General features: G+C 48.5%; 1 protein-coding gene and 1 long non-coding RNA gene across 2 annotated transcripts; one reads left to right on the top strand and one right to left on the bottom strand.

Annotated features, from left to right (window-relative positions):
* Positions 1-348: 348 nt before the first annotated feature.
* TOMM34 (translocase of outer mitochondrial membrane 34) lies at positions 349-18,729 on the bottom strand. The gene is made up of 7 exons (XM_001500526.6): positions 18,200-18,729; positions 13,737-13,836; positions 12,422-12,574; positions 9,233-9,402; positions 5,907-6,054; positions 1,464-1,590; positions 349-1,220 (listed from the first exon to the last, which is right to left on the bottom strand). The coding sequence occupies exons 1-7, from the start codon at positions 18,324-18,326 to the stop codon at positions 1,116-1,118; spliced, it is 930 nt and encodes a 309-aa protein (XP_001500576.3). The 5' UTR covers positions 18,327-18,729; the 3' UTR covers positions 349-1,115.
* On the top strand, positions 3,366-5,104 carry LOC138920055 (uncharacterized). Its single transcript, XR_011430691.1, has 2 exons — positions 3,366-3,565; positions 4,070-5,104. It is a non-coding gene; the product is annotated as an uncharacterized lncRNA (long non-coding RNA).
* Positions 18,730-18,996: the final 267 nt, after the last annotated feature.

Genomic DNA, 18,996 nt, shown 5'->3' on the forward strand with positions numbered 1-18,996 from the left:
CTTTCCAAACCCTGTTCTGTCTGCTGGATTCTTTTCCCTCTTCCCCAGCTACCCCCACGTGAGAACTCAACTCACGCTTACTTCCTCAGGGACCCCTTTCCCTCCACAGGGTCAGATCTCCCTGGTTAGGGAGGGAAAGCAGAATGTGACAACTCCTTTAAAACACTGAAGCCGGCTGCATTCTGCACTTGTCCCTGGGGGTTATCTGACTGCCTGCCTGCTGTCCACAGACTGTTAGCCCTCTGAGAGCAGGACTGTGGCTGTTTATTCACTGTCTCCCCAGCACTACACACAGAGCCCGGCCCATGCAGACATTTCATGAAATTGGTTCAATGAATGGATGAATGCTCAGTAAGCAGGAGCTTTTATTATTGCACAGTTCCAAGCACAAAGCTGAAAAAGCATAAATGAAAGTACAGCAGACATTTATGTAGAAGAAAGACGTTTAATGCAATAGCTTAAACACGCAGTTCAACAAAATTGGAGTCCCTTCCATTCAAATTAACTTTGTTACAAACAACCAAGAAACCTGGAGGGGGCTGCAAGGCAAGTCCCTGCCCAGACGGGAAGGACACTGCCTTCAAGAGGGCTCTCCTCGCTGTCCCACCTTCAGGAGGAGCAGCCACACCTCCGGGCTCTTGAAACAACTTAGGCAGCTCCACGCAGGAGGCAGCAGCCCTGGAGAACCAGCTCAACAGGCTGCTTCGGGGGTAGGTGGGCCAGGGTTTTCTAGTTTCTCCCCCCCAGCTCAGTTTGCTCAGATGAAGCACAGTGAGGCAGGTCTGGGGAAAGACAAGGGCGGCACGTGGTCTGGAGCATGCGTGGGGCAGGGACAGAGCCGAGGGCTTTGCTGATGAGGACCTGTGTGATCTGCCAGCTGTCCGACGCTGGGAGAATGGGGAATGGGGCTTCAGCTCTAGCAGGGACCTTTCCAGCGAAACAGCGTCCGGTTTTTTTGACAAACTCAGCTTAATTTGAACAAGCAAAGCCTCTTAAGCGTCGGGAGGCCTCATCTCTCTGAGGGGCAGAGGAGGGTGCTTCAGAGCTCACTCTGGAGCATGCTGGCTCCCAGGGGGAGGAGGTCAGGCAGAGGTCTCCTGCTTCCTTTTGGGTTTCTAGTTTAAGTTCTGATTAATTTCCTGCCGCAACTTCTGTGCAGGGCCGTTCTTGGGCTCAATCTGCAGGAGGCTGCTGATGTCTGCAAGGCTGGATTTATAGTCCTAATGGGAGAGAGAAGGGTGTGGGACGGTGCCCGACTGAGGCGACATTGTGGGGGTGGGGACAGCTGTGAGATGGCAGAGGGTTTTCAAGCGCAGCCCGTAGGCCTGCCCTGAGCTCCATGGAGCCCCGGGATGAGAAGAGACGCGGTGGACGGGGCCTCGCCCGGGCTGTGCTCTGGAAGCGCCCCCACAGGCACACACGGCTGCGCCCCACCCGGTGCCTTTTGCTCAGGATCTTTTTACCTTGAGGGCCTTGTAGGCCTGAGCCCGTCTGTAAAACGCCTTCACGTTCTTCGCGTTCAGCCTGAGGGCTTCTGTGCAATCCTTCACTGCCTCCTTGTACTGCTTCAGGACCAAATAGCAGAGCGCTCTGATGGGGAGAGACCATTTCGGAGGTTTCAGTCACTTCTCAGGCCACCCGCAAGCCAGGGGCTGGTCTGGCAGTGCTCTCCGGTGGCGGATCACTTCCTCTGTGCTGGTTACTTTATATCTTCAATCCCCCCAACAGCCCCAGCCCCTTTTTACAGGTGAAAAACACGGGCTCAGAGGGGTGAAGGCACTTGCCCAAGGTACCACCACCGCTGAGGGGCAGACCTGGGATGCAACCTGGGTTCGAATGACTCCAGGTCCTGAACTCGTTTAGTTCTATCATTCTGTCTACTTCCCTCTCCCATCCCGTACTCTGAAGCAAAATAAAGGCTTCCTGAAACGTTCCGCCTGACAGATTAGAAAATTATCTACCTTGAGAAAAAACAAACATAAGAATATTGGACGCTAATGATATGCACCTGACATGTTAGGGGTAAGATGTAAAGATGTCTGCAGCTTGCTCTGAAATGCCTCGAAAATAAGATGGATTGATAGATGGCTAAATAGTGATAAGGCAAATATAACAAAATGTTAATTATGAATTTAGATAATAGGTATACGGGTATTGAATGTACAATTCTTTCAACTTATATTTTGAAAATTTTCATAATAAAGTGTTGGAGAAACAGTCATGTAGATCCATACAATAAAACATCCTACATCTATGGGGAAAAGCGTGTGCGTGTATCTTCCTCATTCTAGTCCTTTTCTCCAAAGATGGTCACTAAAAACAAAACAGACTCCTTGGAGCTCGTTAGGTGGTCCATCCATCCCACCTCACTGTTTCACTGGGTGCAGAGCATTCACTTAGCTGGATGTACCATATTTATTTTATTGATTGCCTATCGGTAGCTATTTTTCACTGTTTCCAGCTTGTAAATGAATGATGCTGCCATGAACATCTTTGTGCATAACTCTTAGATGCCTATTAGGAGGGACTGCTGGGTCCAAAGATAGGTGCGTTTTACATTTTTATTGTTCTTGCCAAAAACGCTCTCCAAAAAGCCACACTCTTGAGAACAACTATTGAAAGAGCCTATTTTCCTGCAACTGTGCCAACCTTGGTCTCAAGCTTTAACTTCTGCCAATATGGAAGAAAACAGTGTCTCACTGTTTTAATGTAGCTGCTCTAAATATGGGTAAAGCCGAATATCCTTACATAAGGCCTTTTAATCTTGTGAAATCAAATTTATCCAATTTTTCCTTTAATGACCTCTGTGGGTCCTCCCTCTGCCCCATATGAGTACCTTCCCACTGAAAAATAATCCACATTTTCTCCAAGAACATAATGGTTTCACTTTTTACATTTGAAACTGTGATCCCCTCAGAATTTATGTTAAAAAAGGAGTGAGGTAGGGGTTCAGGTTTGCTTAATTCTTATCCGGCCAACCCAACACCATTCATTGGATAATCCCTCTTTTCCCCTCACTTTATCATACACTAAATTCTCTTATGCTGTTATTCTCATTTCTTCCTGACAAACTTTGGAATCATTATCATGAAATAAAAGGAAAAAAATTCTAGTATTTTCATTGAGATTGCATGGAATTCAGAAATTAGAAAAAGCTTCCCCTTTTATTTAAGGGCAGGAACAAATTCTTTGGCACTCTTCCCACTGAAGGGTCCCAAGTTCTCTCCCCTGGAACTTAGGCAAGCTCTGTGCCTGCTCTGACCAACAGAGTACAGAGGAAGGGACGGGATGCGAATTCCAAGGCTAGGTCACAGACGCCTTGTAGATTCTGCCATGGTCTCTGGAACAATTGCTCTTAGAACCTTGAGCTGCCATGTGAGAAGCCAACTACCCTGAGGCCACCATGCTGTGAGGAAGGCTGCCGAGAGAGAAAAGGTGCCAGCCTGCTGCAGCAGCTCCATCCCTTAGCCATCTGAGCCACCCAGCCCTGCTGCCAGACATGCAGAAGAAGCCTTTAGCTGTCTCCAGCCCCGGCTACCATCTTGTTGACCCTGAATGAGCCCAGGTCAGAACTGCCTCCCCGAATTCCTGGCTCACAAATCCTGAGCAAAATAAAATGGCTGTTTGTAAGCCACTAAGGTTTACAATAGCAGTCCTTGATTTAAACTTTGAACACGGAAGAATTCTAAGGAAACTAAAGTTTTCTCCTGTTGGCTCTGGCAATTTAAAGCATTAGCCAAGTTTCTGGGAAGTAGAGCGACCATAGTATAAGCATCATGTACTGTATGGTGACTTCAAAATGACTACATTTGACTTCTAAAGATTAAGATGTTAAAAATGTACAATTTTGGCCCATAAAATAAACACCGTTGGCTTTTGGTAAACAGAATGATTGTGTATCCAGTCAGAAGGGTTTTTACTACAAAGGAGTCTGGGAGATAACATGAGTGAGTGAAAAGGAACCCAAGCTTTGTAGTCACAAGGACCTGGCTTACATCCCAGCTCTACCACGTATTAGCTGTTTAAGTTGGTGCTCATTAATTCATCTTTACGAACTGTGTTCTCATAGGTAAAGTGGGACCATGACCTAGCCTGAGGAATTGCTGTGAGTACTAATGAGACGCTTCTGGAGTCCTTCAGGGCCTGGGCAGTTGCAGGTGCCAGGTACCTGAGTGGATATCAGGCACCCACGACACAGAGAGAGCTGAACTAAGATGATGCACTGATCCATACTGATACTTCTGCACGAGGTGGAGCATGAAAACGGCATCCAGGATGTGCTATCATTTCAGCCACAATGGAAGGAAAATTCAGTTTTGTATCAACTTATCAGCTCTCTAAGTTAATTTTATAAATTCAATGTAACCACAACCAAAAGCCCAACAAGATACTTTTTGGAATTTGTCAAAATGATCCTAAGGTTTAGCTAGAAGAACAAACCTGGGAAAATAGGCAGGGATGCCCTGATTAAGAAGAAGGAAAAGACCAGCCCTACAAGATATTACAAAGCAACAGTAATTAAAACAGTGCGGCACAGACACATTTGCATGAAAAACAGTATTTGAACAGAACATTGTCCCAAATGTGGTAACCCAGGAAAATGGGTTAATAGAGGTCTCCAGCAGCATAAGGTGAGCAAGGCCAGAGAGCCCGAGACAGAGGAGTTAGAAGACACTGCTGCACAAACACGGGACAAATGGCTGCAGCCCTTTCTTCCAAGTCATCCTGGTAGACTGAGGCACCCCTGGTCCGATCAGCCGGTAAAACCACAGGTCCAAAATTCCAAACTTTCAAAGTTCTCTTCAACTCATTTGGCAGCAAAACCTGTCCTGAGCTGACGTGAGGCTCCTTAGTCTTCCTTGGTACCACCCCAGGTGAACATGGCGTCACCTGATGTTTCACTGCAGAAATGCTGCCCTAGCCCCTGCGGGAGTGTGACGTGACTCAGTATATTACCTTACTAAAATCTGAATCACATTTTATCCCAAGAGTTTTGGATAAGGAAGTGAGCCCATAATAGAACTAAGATTTCTAAACTAAAGAGCAATGTGTGTGTGTTGGTAGGGAAGAAGAAACAGATTTATAATAAATGTTTCCTAAGATATGTCTGGATCGGATATGGTCCCTTGCTGAGTGTTTCAAGCTTAACAGAAAGATCTCATTGGAGCAGGGTTCCAATTGTGCGTCCACCATTCACTGGCTGGTGAGCTGAGGCAAAGCCCTTACTGCTCTGAGCCTCGGTTTTCTCGACTTAAAAACGAGAAGACCATCTCCCACCAACACCTTCAAGTGCTGTTACAGAGCAGTGACTCCTACACAACAAGGGGACAAGGAGCCTCAACCCCAGGCTCGCCGTCAGCAGAATCACTGCCCACTGACAGCAGCTCGTGGGCACAGACCCTCTACGGCCCCACAAGTCGAACCCCTCAGGCTAGACTGGACCCTCTCCTGTTGCTCCCATGCCAGGCAACAGTCACCCTACACCCTGGGTTCTGCCCTAGTGCTCTCAGTGCCCAAATTTCTAACTAGAGGGTCTTGGAGAGGCCGTGGGGGGAGAGCAGGGGAAGGCGGAGAGGCTGTGAGACTCGTGTGGAGGTTGTGTCTGCCTAGCAGCACACTGCTTTTACTGACATCATAAGCTAATCTGGGTGGTTAATGAAAATTCCAGGGAGGGGGCTGACAAAGCCTACGCTCCCCTCTGGCATCCCTCAGTTTCTACCCCTTTAAGAGAGCAGGTGACACTGGCAACACACGCCTCACAGCGTGAGGTAGCGTGAATGCATGTTTTAAGCTGTGACATTCTGACCAGTTGCTTGGGATGAAGGGCCCACCACAGGCCAAGAGAAGCGTGCGGCATAATGTCCGCCGTCCTGAAATCCCCCAGGCCAGCAGCTGAGCGGAGGTACCTGTTGCTGTACGTGGCGGATTCCAGGTTACTAAACGAGAGGCTTTCACTGTACTTCTCAATAGCTTTCTTATGGTTTCCCTTCTTTACAAGCTCATTGCCTTCTTCCTTCAGAACTCTGGCTCTCTCCACATCCCCAGCAGAAGGCACTAGATACAAATTCAGAAGAGGAAAAAACCATGGAGCAGGTGCCCAAACGAGATCAACAAGATCTCTTTGGCGTCATCTCTTCTATGCCGTCTCAACCCTCTTCCCAGAGATTCCCCGCACCGCTGTGAAGCGCCCGCCCTGATGAGTGGTTCCGCTCATGAACGGCTTCTGGGAAATTCAAAGTTTTCCATTCGGAAGAGATTGGGGGCTCCTGATAGAAACATGCTTACATGTGCACATATAACATATACAAGATAGAAAGCAACCCGCTTCCCGCCTTGACACTGCCACTTAGCAGCTGGAATCTTGTGTGACCTACCTAACCCTTGGACCTCAACTTCCTTACCAGTACAATGGGGGTACCACCTATGCCACACGCGGCTATTGTCAGGATGAAATCTGAGAATACCCAACAAAGTGCAGAACACCCTATAAACTCAAAGCAGTAGAATAAGTTTTTTTTTTTTTTGAGGAAGATTAGCCCTGAGCTAACTACTGCCAATCCTCCTCTTTTTGCTGAGGAAGACTGGCCCTGAGCTAACATCCGTGCCCATCTTCCTCCACTTTATATGTGGGACGCCTACCACAGCATGGCGTGCCAAGCGGTGCCATGTCTGCACCCAGGATCCGAACTGGCAAACCCTGGGCCTCGGAGAAGCAGAACGTGCGAACTTAACTGCTGCGCCACCGGGCCGGCCCAGATTAAGTATTCAAACAAAAGTCTGGTAAAGAAAGGGTGTAGCTCCCAGGCTTTCAGAAAAGGGCAAACGAGTCTGCTCTTCCTCATCTCTCTTCTGGGCTGAGCCTCCCTCAGCTTACACCCACAGCTCGGCCCCAGCCTTCAAGGAGAGAGAACAAGGGGAAGTGCACGCTGCTCAGCCCGGCTTCAGGCTTTTCACTGCATGGCCCTAATGAACCATTCCAGCCCCAGCTCCCATATCACCTGCTTTGTTAATTTAAAAGAAAAACCTATAAAATACTGAATATTCATGACAAGGGTAAGGTTTTGGGAATAAAAGGGTGTTAGTTTTATTCTAACGCCCTTGAACTCATCCCTCACCTTAAGAAACAGAGCATTTACTGAGACCTTTAAGTCCTGTGGGCCCCTCCCCAGAGCAGTCCACCGTGGAGGGAACCATAATCCCCAATTCTGTGCTTCCTTCCCCCGTTTCTGGTTGTTTAACTATACATGATAGTTTCTATAAACCATGCGTTTACTTTGTGAACTTCACAGAAAGGAATAAATGATCCTAGGTGTCCTTCTATGAGTTGGGTTTTCTTGTTTCCCCTCACAATTACATTCCTGAGATGCATCTGTCTTGGTGCATGTGCCTGTGGTTCTAGTTCATTCATTCTCACTGCTAAGAACAACTGGTTTATCCACTCTCCTATGTATGGAGATCTGGGTTATTTCCAGTGTTGCGTTTTGCTATTACAAACACTCTGCTATGAACATTCTCGTACACGTCTCCTTGTGCTCATGTGCATGAGTTTCTCAAGAAGCAGAGCCAGCAGGCTGCCATGCACACACATCTTCAGTTTCATCTTGCCTCTGCAACACACCACAGGCTGCAGCCACGCTTACTCCTGCTCTTCACCACCAGCACCCATGGACTTCCTCCTCTGACCCTCTCCACCGTCTGGCAGAATTCCCTTCCCACCTGAAGACTCACCCTTCAAGGTGCAGTCCACCTCAACCTGTCGCCTCCGCTGCCACCTCCTCCAGGAGCCTTTCCCCGGCTTCCCCACGCACACTTACATCAGGTCCTATTTGAACTCCCCAAGCACTAAGGACTCTCAAACACTCCTTCTTGCTCTTGTGTTTCAAAATGCTCTGTGTATGCATCTCAGTCTCTCCTTAGACCGAGAGCTTCCCAAGGGCCAAGAATGCCCATCCTGTCACAGTGCTTAGGACAGAGCCTGGAACACGTATGGCTCAGCGGCGCTGAAGGAATGAAATACATGGTAGGTGCATGGAAGCCGTCTAGTTCATCAGCACCCCACGTTTTCATTCCAGTAGAGCGGGGGACACTTACCAGGCTCCCACACGCCAGAGTGAATGCTACCCCTGGCTAGAAGGTTTCCTCCCAGGACGGGGAGTAACTCCTGCCCTCCTCTAACCCCCACAGCAAGGCTCTAGCCCTGACCCCTCTGTACTCCCTATCCGCCATATACCCAGCTTGCTGGGCTGGGACAATGCCCCTGCAGCACCGTAAGAGCTCCGAGTGAGCCCCTGCCTGAAGAATGGCCTCTTGGTTTCACACAGTTGAGGCGGACAGTCTCCTGTTTGGGGCTGCCTGGCTGTGACCTCCCTCCTCCATTCATCCTCCTCCAGGGACGCACACAGTGCGTGTGTTCCTGGGGAGGCATCACCCTCTAGCTGTGGAGGTGGGGCAGATGGCTTAGGGCTGAGCTAATCACAGAATCTCGGCAACTGGTCACAGTGGCTAGTTCAGGGAATGGCATGTGACCAAAGAGGCCAGAATAAATCGAGAAAATATGTGAGCTAGGGATTTGGGGGGAAGAAACCCCCTCTTTCTTAGGGAGCTATCAGAGAAAAAAGCTTTTTCCCTTCCTCTGGGTCAGGGGCCTGGTATGTGGATGTGAGGTCAGGAAGTGCTATAGCTGTGTTACTCCTGGGAGTGAAGACTGCCAGAAGATAAAGCTGACACACACCAGAGAAGAGAGCTGAAAGAGAGCACTCCATTACAGAGAAATGGAGCCAGAGTCTGATAATGTAGTGAGCTGCTGGAGCAAACCTTGCCTGAACCTGAACTCTGACCTTTTCAGTTATATGAGCTAATAAATTCTCTTTATTATTTTTACCACATTGAATTTCCTGTTCTTGCAACCAAAAACGCCCTAAATGTTACACCCCAAATGCTGTCAGAGGAAAGAGAAGGGAACTAGCAACATATACCTGTGTGCCAGGCTGGGAGCTCACCATGCCTCCTATCACTTAATCCTTACAGCTGTGGGTAGGTAGGTTTTCTCAGCGCCCTTTTTGTAGAGGTAAGGAATCAGTCTCTAAGAGGCTAAGACTTTTTTGCTTTGTTTTTTACTTTGTTTAAAAGATTTTTATAACTCAGCTGACACGAGGCCAATTTTTACAGGCTTACGCTAAAGAAAGTGGCTACAGGGAGCCTGCGACTCTCTGGGCAGGAAGTCACAGCTTACCTCTGTTCTTTGCAGTTGTGGTTTCTCTGGATTTGATTTTAGCTGTCTCTTTGTGGTTTTCTGAAGGCAAATAATCCCACCTCTTCTGAGCCGAAACAGGCACCAAAGGGACAGAGGGCACCTTCAGGCGCCACTCAGGCCCCAGTGAGTCCCTGAGCGCTCTGGTCATCCTGGAAAGGAAGGCAGGATCACACGGAGGTTTCCAGCAGGGTCAAGAACATGCTTGTCCTCTCATAAACCCAAAGGAGCTGTATGAGAGCCAGAGTTATCCTCTTCCCCAGCTCTCAACCATCCTTTCTATCTTTCTGACATGCAGCAGGAAAGGAAGAGGAGCCTGCCCCCATCAACGTCTTCTCGGAGCGGCCACCATGACACTCCCTCCCTGGCCCTTGCTTGGTCACACTATGTTAACTTGAGAGTGGTGATCTGTTCCTTGTTAAGTGTACCTAAACTGTAGCCCCAAAGGACCACACACGCCCCAAGAAAGAATCACGTGTTTTATATTTTCTTAAGCTATTAGAAGGCCATGCAAGCACCTGACATTTGAATAATGCTCAGAGATTTTTAAAACATGAAAATCTATGTCATTCTCAAATTTTTTAAACTCCTTCAGGGGTTCCCATTTCCCTTGGCTACCAGGGCCTGAGCTCTGGCCCCCTCCCCCCTCTCCATTTTTGTCGTGTGCCACATTCCCTCTTGATCCTGATGGTCCAGCCTTTGCACGTGCTTTCTCCTCCACCCAGAACAATCTCTTCCTTCCCATTCCCCACTCCCAGCTTCTAGGCCCAGCTCACTTGCTTACAATGCCCCTCAGTGACCGTGTCCGTTTGTTAACTGATCTCTTGCACCCTACTACACCACTTGGCACCCACGAGGGCTGGGAAGTAAGTGTCGAATGAGTGAATACAGCCAACTGCACACTTTTTCTGCTCCTACAACCACGCACTGATGCGACTAGAATGAAAACCACACAGACTGATATCACTACAAATTCATGGTCTGACTAAGCCCCCAGAGCTGGTTTTCGGACCAGCCCAGCTATTTCAAACCTCCTACCCTCCTCAACCCTGTTCCCTAACCCTCCTCCTTTTCCAGGCCAGACTTCCTCGTACCCCAAATACAAACCTACCTGCATGGGCACCGAACCCTTCCTGTTTCCCTGTCACAACAGAAGGCCAATTCGGCCACCTAAGCTCTGGATCCCATGTCTGCCTAGCTCTCCCAGGGACCACACTCAGCCAGCATCTCCGTCTCCTATATTGTCACCTTTTTCTATACTGACCCCAACTATCAGCATTTAACGCTTTCCTCACTTAATAAAACCCTCCTGGACCCCCCTTTGCCATCACAGCTACACTCCTCTGCCTCTTCACAGCCAGACTCCTTGAACCCACTGCCATCTGGCTTCTCACTCCACTGAACTGCTTCCATGACAATCACCGATGACTTCATTCCTAAACCCTTGGTCTACGCAAGCGCATTGGAACAGCTGACACGAATGACGTCTTCATCCTTCTGGAAACACTCCTTCCCTCATACACTAAATGCTCCGAGTTTCCTCCCACCACTCTAGCTGCTGCTCTTCTGTAAGGCCCTCAAATGCTGGAATTTCTCAAAGTGCCATTCTCCTCCCCTACACACTTGCTGGGGTGGTCTTGTTTTCTCCCACAACCTCAATCCACCTCTATGCTGATAACTGTCAAATCTGCATGTCTGGCCTGGGTTTTTCTCCTTTGCTCCATACCCAACTGCCTTCCTTACATCTCTAGTCTCATCTCCCACGGTCACCTCCAACTCAACGTGTCAACCACTGATGTCTCTTCTAGTCTCCCCTTCTCATGACCCCCCAATCACCAAAGCTTGTTGAAATACTACCTAAATGTCCCGAATTGGTTCCACTAGTCTCTGTCCACTATCTTCACCTTCTCTTCTGTATTACTGCACGCCCCCTTCCTAGTCTGTTCTCCTTCATGTCACCCTTCAACCTGACAGCCCGTGAGCTTTTCTCTCAAATCTGCTCATGCTGCTCCCTGCTAAAGACCCTTTCATGATGCATCACTGTGCTCGGATCAAGTGTAAGCCCCCAAACGCCAGGCCCTGTGTGACCTGGCATCACCACCCATCCTGAGCTGAGCTCCTTGCCTGCAGCACCATGTGAAACGGACTTCTCACCATTCCCCTGATACGTCACACTTGCTCACCCCTCACACACACTGCCCCTTCTCCTTGCTGGCTCCCAGTCCCAGATCTCTACTCATCTCTGTCTCACCTCCTCTGTTAAGCCCTCTCTGGCCTCCCGCCAGCTGGTTGGGTGCCTCCTTTCTGCCCCTACAGCCCCCTGTGCTGCCTCCTACCACGGCACTCATCACATCGTAGTGTGCTTGCCTTTTACTGACGGGTGTTCTCCATGAGACCATGGAGACCATGCTTCTGTGAGGGCAGGAAGAGGTATGACTCAGTCATCAGCCCAGGCCCTAGTGCAAAGTCTGGCACATAAGTGGCAGATTTTGTTGAATGATAGAAACTAAAAGGAGGCTGAGAGAAAACAAGTCAAGCCAGAAATGATGCACTAAATATATACCATCAACTCCTGTTAAGGGTTTGCTATTAGTGTGGTGTCTGGCTTTCTGGCAGACCATGCAAAGAGGGGAAATGTGATCGGTTACAAAATGAGGCCACCCATGAGATAAAAACAAACAACTGCTCAGAAGACCAGAAAGAAATTTCATCTGAGGGGCCTTGTGAAGGGGTCGCAGTACAACATACTGAAGCATATCCACAAATAATGTCGCTACAGCCTCATGTCACAGCTGCTTGTGCTTGTGTCTTACTTCCCCCGCTCTAGTCAGCTCTCTGAAGTCAGTGGGGTCTGTATCTCTCTTTTTTTTTTTTGGTATTCCCCAGTGACCCTTGCGTAATACCTTAAACGTAGCTCAATAAATTATTACTGTGGGAATGAATTTGAGCATCTAGGCTCAAAAAACCCCAAACCTCAGTAATGCTGATGCCTTAAACACCTGCTAAATACAACAGCAGATTCTCCTTCCACACGTCCCCACATGCTCATTAGGAGTTTGTAAGCCTAGCCTAGAGGGATCCCCTGCGAGAGGACGGCCACAGCAAGAGTCACAAGCCAATTAAGGAGGACAGGGAGTTTCCGAGAGACGTCCACAGTAAGACTGGGCTCACCTGTTGATGCCTTCCAAGGCCGCTGTCACACTGCCATCAATCTGCAGCACAGTCATGTAGTCGACATAGGCCAGCGGGTACTTCTCCAGAGCCTCGTAGGCCGATGCCCGCCGCAGCAGGGGCTTCACGACAAAGGGAACCAAGTCCAGTGCTCTACAGCAGGAGGCAGAAATGTCATTTGGTGGCTGAGCCACCAGGGCTACCCCTGCAGCGCTTCCCAGCAGGGTCATCAGCAGCATTCAATATATAGGAGGTCAGTTCTGGCGGAGAGATACTGCTAAAAATGTCAAACCACAGAAGAGGGACTTTTCAACTTAGACTGAAGTGGAGAAGAGAAAGAGGGCAGAGAATGACTAATGCTGTGAAATCTGTGTGCATATGCATCAATTTTCATAGCTGCAATGTCCCAAATCAAGAACAAGTGCCTGTAGCTTTCATGCTTCTGTGTAACTCTACAGAGTTGTGGCCTGGTGGGAATAACAAACAGGCTTTGGGGTCAGATGGAGTGGTGTCTGAATCCCACTTCTGCCACTAACCATGTGACCCCAGGCAAATCACTTTACACCTCAATCCTCCACAACCCAGTTCCAGCCTGGGAAGGACGGTAAACTTACCCCCCAGAGTGGTCACGGGCACTCCAAGAAGGAAACCTAGCACAGCGCCTGGTACGAGTCAACTTAGCACAGGCTCCGTGAGCACGCTCACCTCTGCTCCTCTGCCAGCTATCACCAGGGCATGAATCTAAGGCACTGTCCCAGGATACGAGAACACGGTGAGGCATGAGTGCTAGTTTAGTGATGTTGAAAGAAGGCAATCAGACTGGGTCGAAGAAGAACTGAGTATGAAAAACTGTTTAATGTCCTCCCTACCTGCTCATTGATGGATATCATTTTCTCCTTTCTCCTTGCTTCTTTCAAGGCTATCTACTAACCTCTACCCCTCTTTCTTTCCCTCCCTCCCTTCCTCTCTCTCACACACACATCCACCTTAGAAAAAAACCTGGGCAAGCTAGTCACCAGTCTGCAAGTCAACCTCATCCCCAGGTCCCAAATCTCACACAGACTTTAAGGCCTGCTTCTAAGTGGCCACCCTACTCTTTTTTCAGCAGCACAGCCAAGACTCCAAAGATACAAGTCAGGGGCCACAAGGACCAAGTAGAGCCTCCTATTGTCAGTGACCTGGTGATACTTAGCTACACCTCCCAGTGTGTCACAGATGTAACTGGTGGGATCAGACCAAAGAAGAAATAGGCCAGAAAAACCCAGCCTCCTCTTCCAAGACCATCAGGTACCCCGAGATCCCCCGGACCACTTACGAAGTGCAGTCTTTGATGCAGTCTGTGCAGTTTCCATCCTTCAAGTGGCACGCTGCTCGGTTGGAGTAGAGAATGCTTTCTTCTTCAGGGTTCGAAGAAGCTGCCCAGGTGGAAGCAGAAGCACTAGATTAACAGATTGGGAAACAGATGCCTGGGGACACCGGGCGCATTTCACACCCTGAGCTCTCCAGGCTTTGGTAAAAGGAAACAGAGGTGACTGTAACCTGATCAGGCTTGTTGGTCCAATGGGCTGGCAAGTCTGTCACTCTTACATGGGAGCGAAAACACCGAGCTTCCTGCCAGTCACAGGGAACTAAGCGTCTTCTCATTCACTCACTCCAGCACTGAACTTGGTACCAGGCAAAAGATAACATGAAATAGATGGCTTCTGTAGCAAAGAATTCTATGCTGTAACCACTTGGGTGTGTGTGTGTGTGTTAATTTTATTACAAAAAGCATGCAAACCAAATTTTAAAAAGGAGAAAGAACAACATGATAAATGGCCTGAACAAGTGTTGTGGGGACATAAAAGACTAATTCTGCCTGGTCTTCTGGGTCTCACAGGACTGGGGAGAACTTACTCAGGGAAAGGACTCAAGCTACCCAGTGGGGAGGAGAATCATCAGACATTTCCCTAAAGGAAGTCCTTACCCTCAGGAATCTCAGAAGCTCAAGACCTTTATTGTGGCCACGGTGATTTTCATTTTTAAAAATAATTTTTCAACCACTTCATACCTACTAGATGGGCCATAATTAAAACAAGTAAACAAACAACTGGAAACTAATAAGTATTTATCCAGTAATTCTATTCCTAGGAATAGAATTCCAAATGAATTTCTTAAAGAATGGAAAACAAGGGCCACCCTGTGGCATAGTGGTTAAGTTCATGTGCTCCACTTTGGTGGCCCGGGATCCGGAGGTTCAGATCCCAGGCGCGGACCTAGCACCATTCATCAAACCACGCTGTGGTGGCATCCCACATAAAAGAGAGGAAGATTGGCACAGATGTTAGCTCAGGGCCAATCTTCCTCACACACACACAAAAGAATGGAAAACAAGCTCTCTTCTGAAAATTTTGAAACGCATAGAAAAGAGAATAAAAGATACTCGGAATCCATCACTAGACTTGGCATACATTCTATTTGTTTTCGACCTTTTCTATTTTTAACATGGCTAAAGCTCCACCCCTCCCCATCCTTCTCCCTTGGCTCCCTCCATAAACCCTCGAAGTCAGCACAATCCTGAAGCTGGTATGTAACATTCTCATGCACGTTTGTCTACATTTATGTTATATGGAATCATACAAGATAATATATCGTTTTATATCCTTTAAAGCTTTTCCTTTAAAAGATAAGCTTTAATGTGGTATCATATTGCCTCTCCTTCTGCAACTTGCCTTTTTTCACTTAGTATCATATTACCATACTGATGCATGATATCTTTCATTCAATACCAATAATAACAAGCATAAGAAAATAATGACCTTTTTTTCTTACTTTGCCAGGCCCTGAGTGAGACAGCAAAATACAGAGATAAGTAAGATACACCCCTGCCCTTAAGGACTCAAAACTTGTAATCTATCTCAAGTCCCCAGAGCACGGTTGCCCAGAAACAGCCCTGGTGTGGTGGAAAGGGCATCAGAACCTACAGTGCAGCCTGGGATCAAGTCACCTAATCCCTCTGATGGCAGGGGCTCACCTATCACACGAAGATATCACTTCACAGACGCGCGGGCAGGGTTCACCGTGTCAGGCTGCTCCCTGCTCTCCTTGCAAGATCACGAAAACTGATCGGAGAAATCAAGGGACTTGCTCATAAACTACCCAGAAAATCAGTAGCAGGATCAGAACCAAACTGGTCCCCCACTAAACCTAGACACCAGGCTAGCTCTTCCAGGGACCCAAAATAAATCCACACAAACGCACAAGCTTTTCCAGGCCAGCTGGGGTAGGAGGAAAGAAAAAGGCAAAAATATCAAGACTCCTCAGCAACTTCATCAAGTGGGGCTGAGACGAGGAGATGAACCTAAAGGGGAGTGTTCTAGCAAAACAGATGGGGGCAAAAGAGTGGCTTGAAACTGCAAACAGTCAAACAAAAAAGACTGGAATTTAGAGAAGATCTGGGGAGAAGTCTAGCAAAATGATTAAAAACTTGGCCGTGGGAATCAGACAGGCCCATATTCAAACCCTGCCTCTGACGTGTCTTCCTTGTGTCACCCCAGGGTAGGCAATTTACTCTTCTGGACTCCTCATCTCTAAGTGTCTTATCCATAGGTTAGTATGAAGATGAAAGTGGATAATAATGTCTAGCATACAGTAAAGCACTTGCCAAATGCTAGCTGAGAAAGCGAAGGCAGGCAAAGGGAAACAGGAACTACAGAAAAGGGGGCCAATGCGGGCTGCTGGGTAAGACCCTCCGGAGGAGAGGTTTCAGGTAGAGGGTGGTGGTTGGTTGAAAGCAGCCAGAGGCTGGGAGAACTGACAAGAATACGCCACTCCTCTCTTTAAAACTCTCGAGCAGCTTCCCATCAGGGAATACAATCCACACGCCTTCCCACAGCCTCCTCTGTGAAACGCCCATACGGTAAGGTTCTGCCATCTGACTGGCCTCGAGGCTTACTTCTCCCTGGCTCATGATGCCTTGGCTCCTAGAACACACCATGCTGCTTCTGCTGGGGGCCTTTGTAACTACAGTTTCCGCCACCTGGAAGGCTCAGCACCCAAAACTTTGCGCCCTTGGCTTCTTCTCATCATTCAGACATCACCTCAAATGTCACTTCTTCAAAGAAGTTGTTCTTGACATCCCACTCTAAAGGAGCTCCCCAGTCAACTCTGTCACATCACCAAATCTGTCTTCTTCACAACCCTAATCGCTATCAGACTTGTTTACTGATCTACTAGCTTAAGATCCACGCCCCATCCCCAACAAAGAACAAGAATGTACAATCCTTGAGAAAAAGGACCTTCTCTGTCTTGTTATATACTCAGTACATATAGGTGCTCAACAAATATTAACTGAAGATTGAATGGTTGAGGAGAAGGAGGGTTGAATTATATCCTCAGGGATCAGAATGAAGCCTGAATAACTTAGGATGGGGGCCACCAGGACAGTTAAAAAGCAGGCAGCTCTCAGGTATCGGGATGGCCACCATAAAAGAACAGAAAATAACAAGTGTTGGTGAGGATGCTGAGAAGTTGGATACATTGTTCACTGTTGGTGGGAATGTAAAATGGTGCAGCCCTTATGGAAGACAGTATGGAGGTTCCCCCAAAGTTAAAAATAGTATTACTATCTGATCCAGTAATCCCATTCTGGGTATATTTCCAAAAACAAGCAGGATCCTGGAGATATTGGCACACCCATGTTCATCACAGGCTTATTCACAATAGCCAGGAGTTGGAAGCAATCCAAACATCCGTCAACAGATGAATGGATAAAGAAAACGCAGTATATCCTTACAATAGACTATTACGCCACCTCAGAAAAGGAAATCCTGTCACATGCTACAACATGGATTCTAAAGTCCTCGAGGACATTATGCTAAGCAAAATAAGCCAGTCACAGAAGGCAAATACTGTATCTTTTCACTCATTTGAAGTATGTAACGCACAGCTGTCCCTCAGTATCTGGGTGTTATGGGTTCCAGGACTTTTGTGGATACCAAAATCCACAGATGCTCAAGTCTCTTACATAAAATGGCATAGCATTTGCATATAACCCACTGCGCATTCCGCCGTATGCTCTACATCATCTCTAGATTACTTATAAGACCAAACAAATGTAAATGCTATGTAAATAGTTGTTACACTGTATTGCTTAGGGAATAACGACAAGAAAAAAAGTGTGTACATCTCCAGTACAGATGCAACCATCGTAGGCCTTTCCATTTGAGGGTGGCTGACTCCGAGTTGGGTTGAATCCAGCGACGCCGAACCCGCGGATACGGATGGCAGACTGTAGTCAAAATCATCGACACAGAAAGTAGAAAGGTGGAAACCAACGTGTGTGGGGGGGCATGTTAGTGTTTAGTGAGTGTAGAGTTTCAGTGCTGCAAGATGATAAAGTTCTAGAGATCGCACTGTAGCACAAGTGAATACACTCTACACCTAAAAATAGTTGAGACGGTAAAGTCAATGTTGTGTTTTTTACCACCAATAAAAAAGTTATACCAAAAAAAAAGTTATAAAGCATCTATTAATATGGAAATACGTTTCTGATATGACATGAAGTGAAAACAGAAAGAAAGAAAACCATGTTACAATTTCTTTTAAAGACGGAAAGAAAGGGCCAAGGAAGTTTCTAGTAGGATGCCAAAGCAGGGCAGGGGCAGGATGGGCGTGGGAGGGCCCGGGGGCCAGTGGGCCGGGGCTAGGAGGCCCCGGGAGGCAGGAGCGGGCGAGGTCTGGGCAGCCGGGGTGGGGGACCTGGAGCGGGGCCGGGGGTAGACGGGGCCAGGGCCGTACCTTGCGCCTGCAGCGCCCGCAGCGCGCGGCTGTAGAGCGCGGCGGCCTCGGCGAACTGGCCGTTGCGGAAGCTCTGGTTGCCGGCGGCGCGGAGCCCCTCCACCGAGTCCGAGGGTTTGGGGGCCATCCCGGGGCCGGCCGGCAAACGGGGGCGCCTCCGTCCCTCGTGGGGAACAGCGTTCTGCCAGAAGCACCGGCTGCAGGTTGCCGGGTCTGACCCCTAACCTGGCCCGGAGGGGGCGGGGCAGAGCGGGGGGCGGAGTCTGCGCGAACCCGAGGCCCGTAGAGCCCGGGCCCCTGCGCGCGTGCTCAGTTGGGAACTTACGGTCCCGAAGCGCGGAAGGGTCGGTCCTGCAGCCTCGCTGGGTGCCTTGGGGTGCTGGACCGCTGTGGATGAAACGGAAAGAGGCCAGTCACTGCTCGCGTGGAGCTTACGTTCTCGTGGGGCCTGACAGCTAGTTAACTCATGAGCAAATGAAGACGATAATCTCATAGTGTCATGAGTGCTGTAAGGAAAACAAAACTGTAACGCAGTAGGAAGTGACCACGTGGGGACTGTTTACCATAAGGAAGATCGGGGAGGCGTCTCTCAGGGACTGATGTTGAGCAGAGACCTGAGAAGATTTAGGGATTGATGTTCCAGACAGACGGATAGCAAGTGCGAAGGCACTGAGGCTGGACACTAACTGGCACCTAGTGCTCTGGAGATACTGATGTAATAAATGAACGCACTGATAGACTGATGATCTTTCGCTGATGGAAACTTCAGCTTATCTTCAGCCCCATCTGACTTCGCT

Source organism: Equus caballus, chromosome 22 (assembly GCF_041296265.1).
Source record: "Equus caballus isolate H_3958 breed thoroughbred chromosome 22, TB-T2T, whole genome shotgun sequence".
NCBI lineage: Eukaryota > Metazoa > Chordata > Mammalia > Perissodactyla > Equidae > Equus > Equus caballus.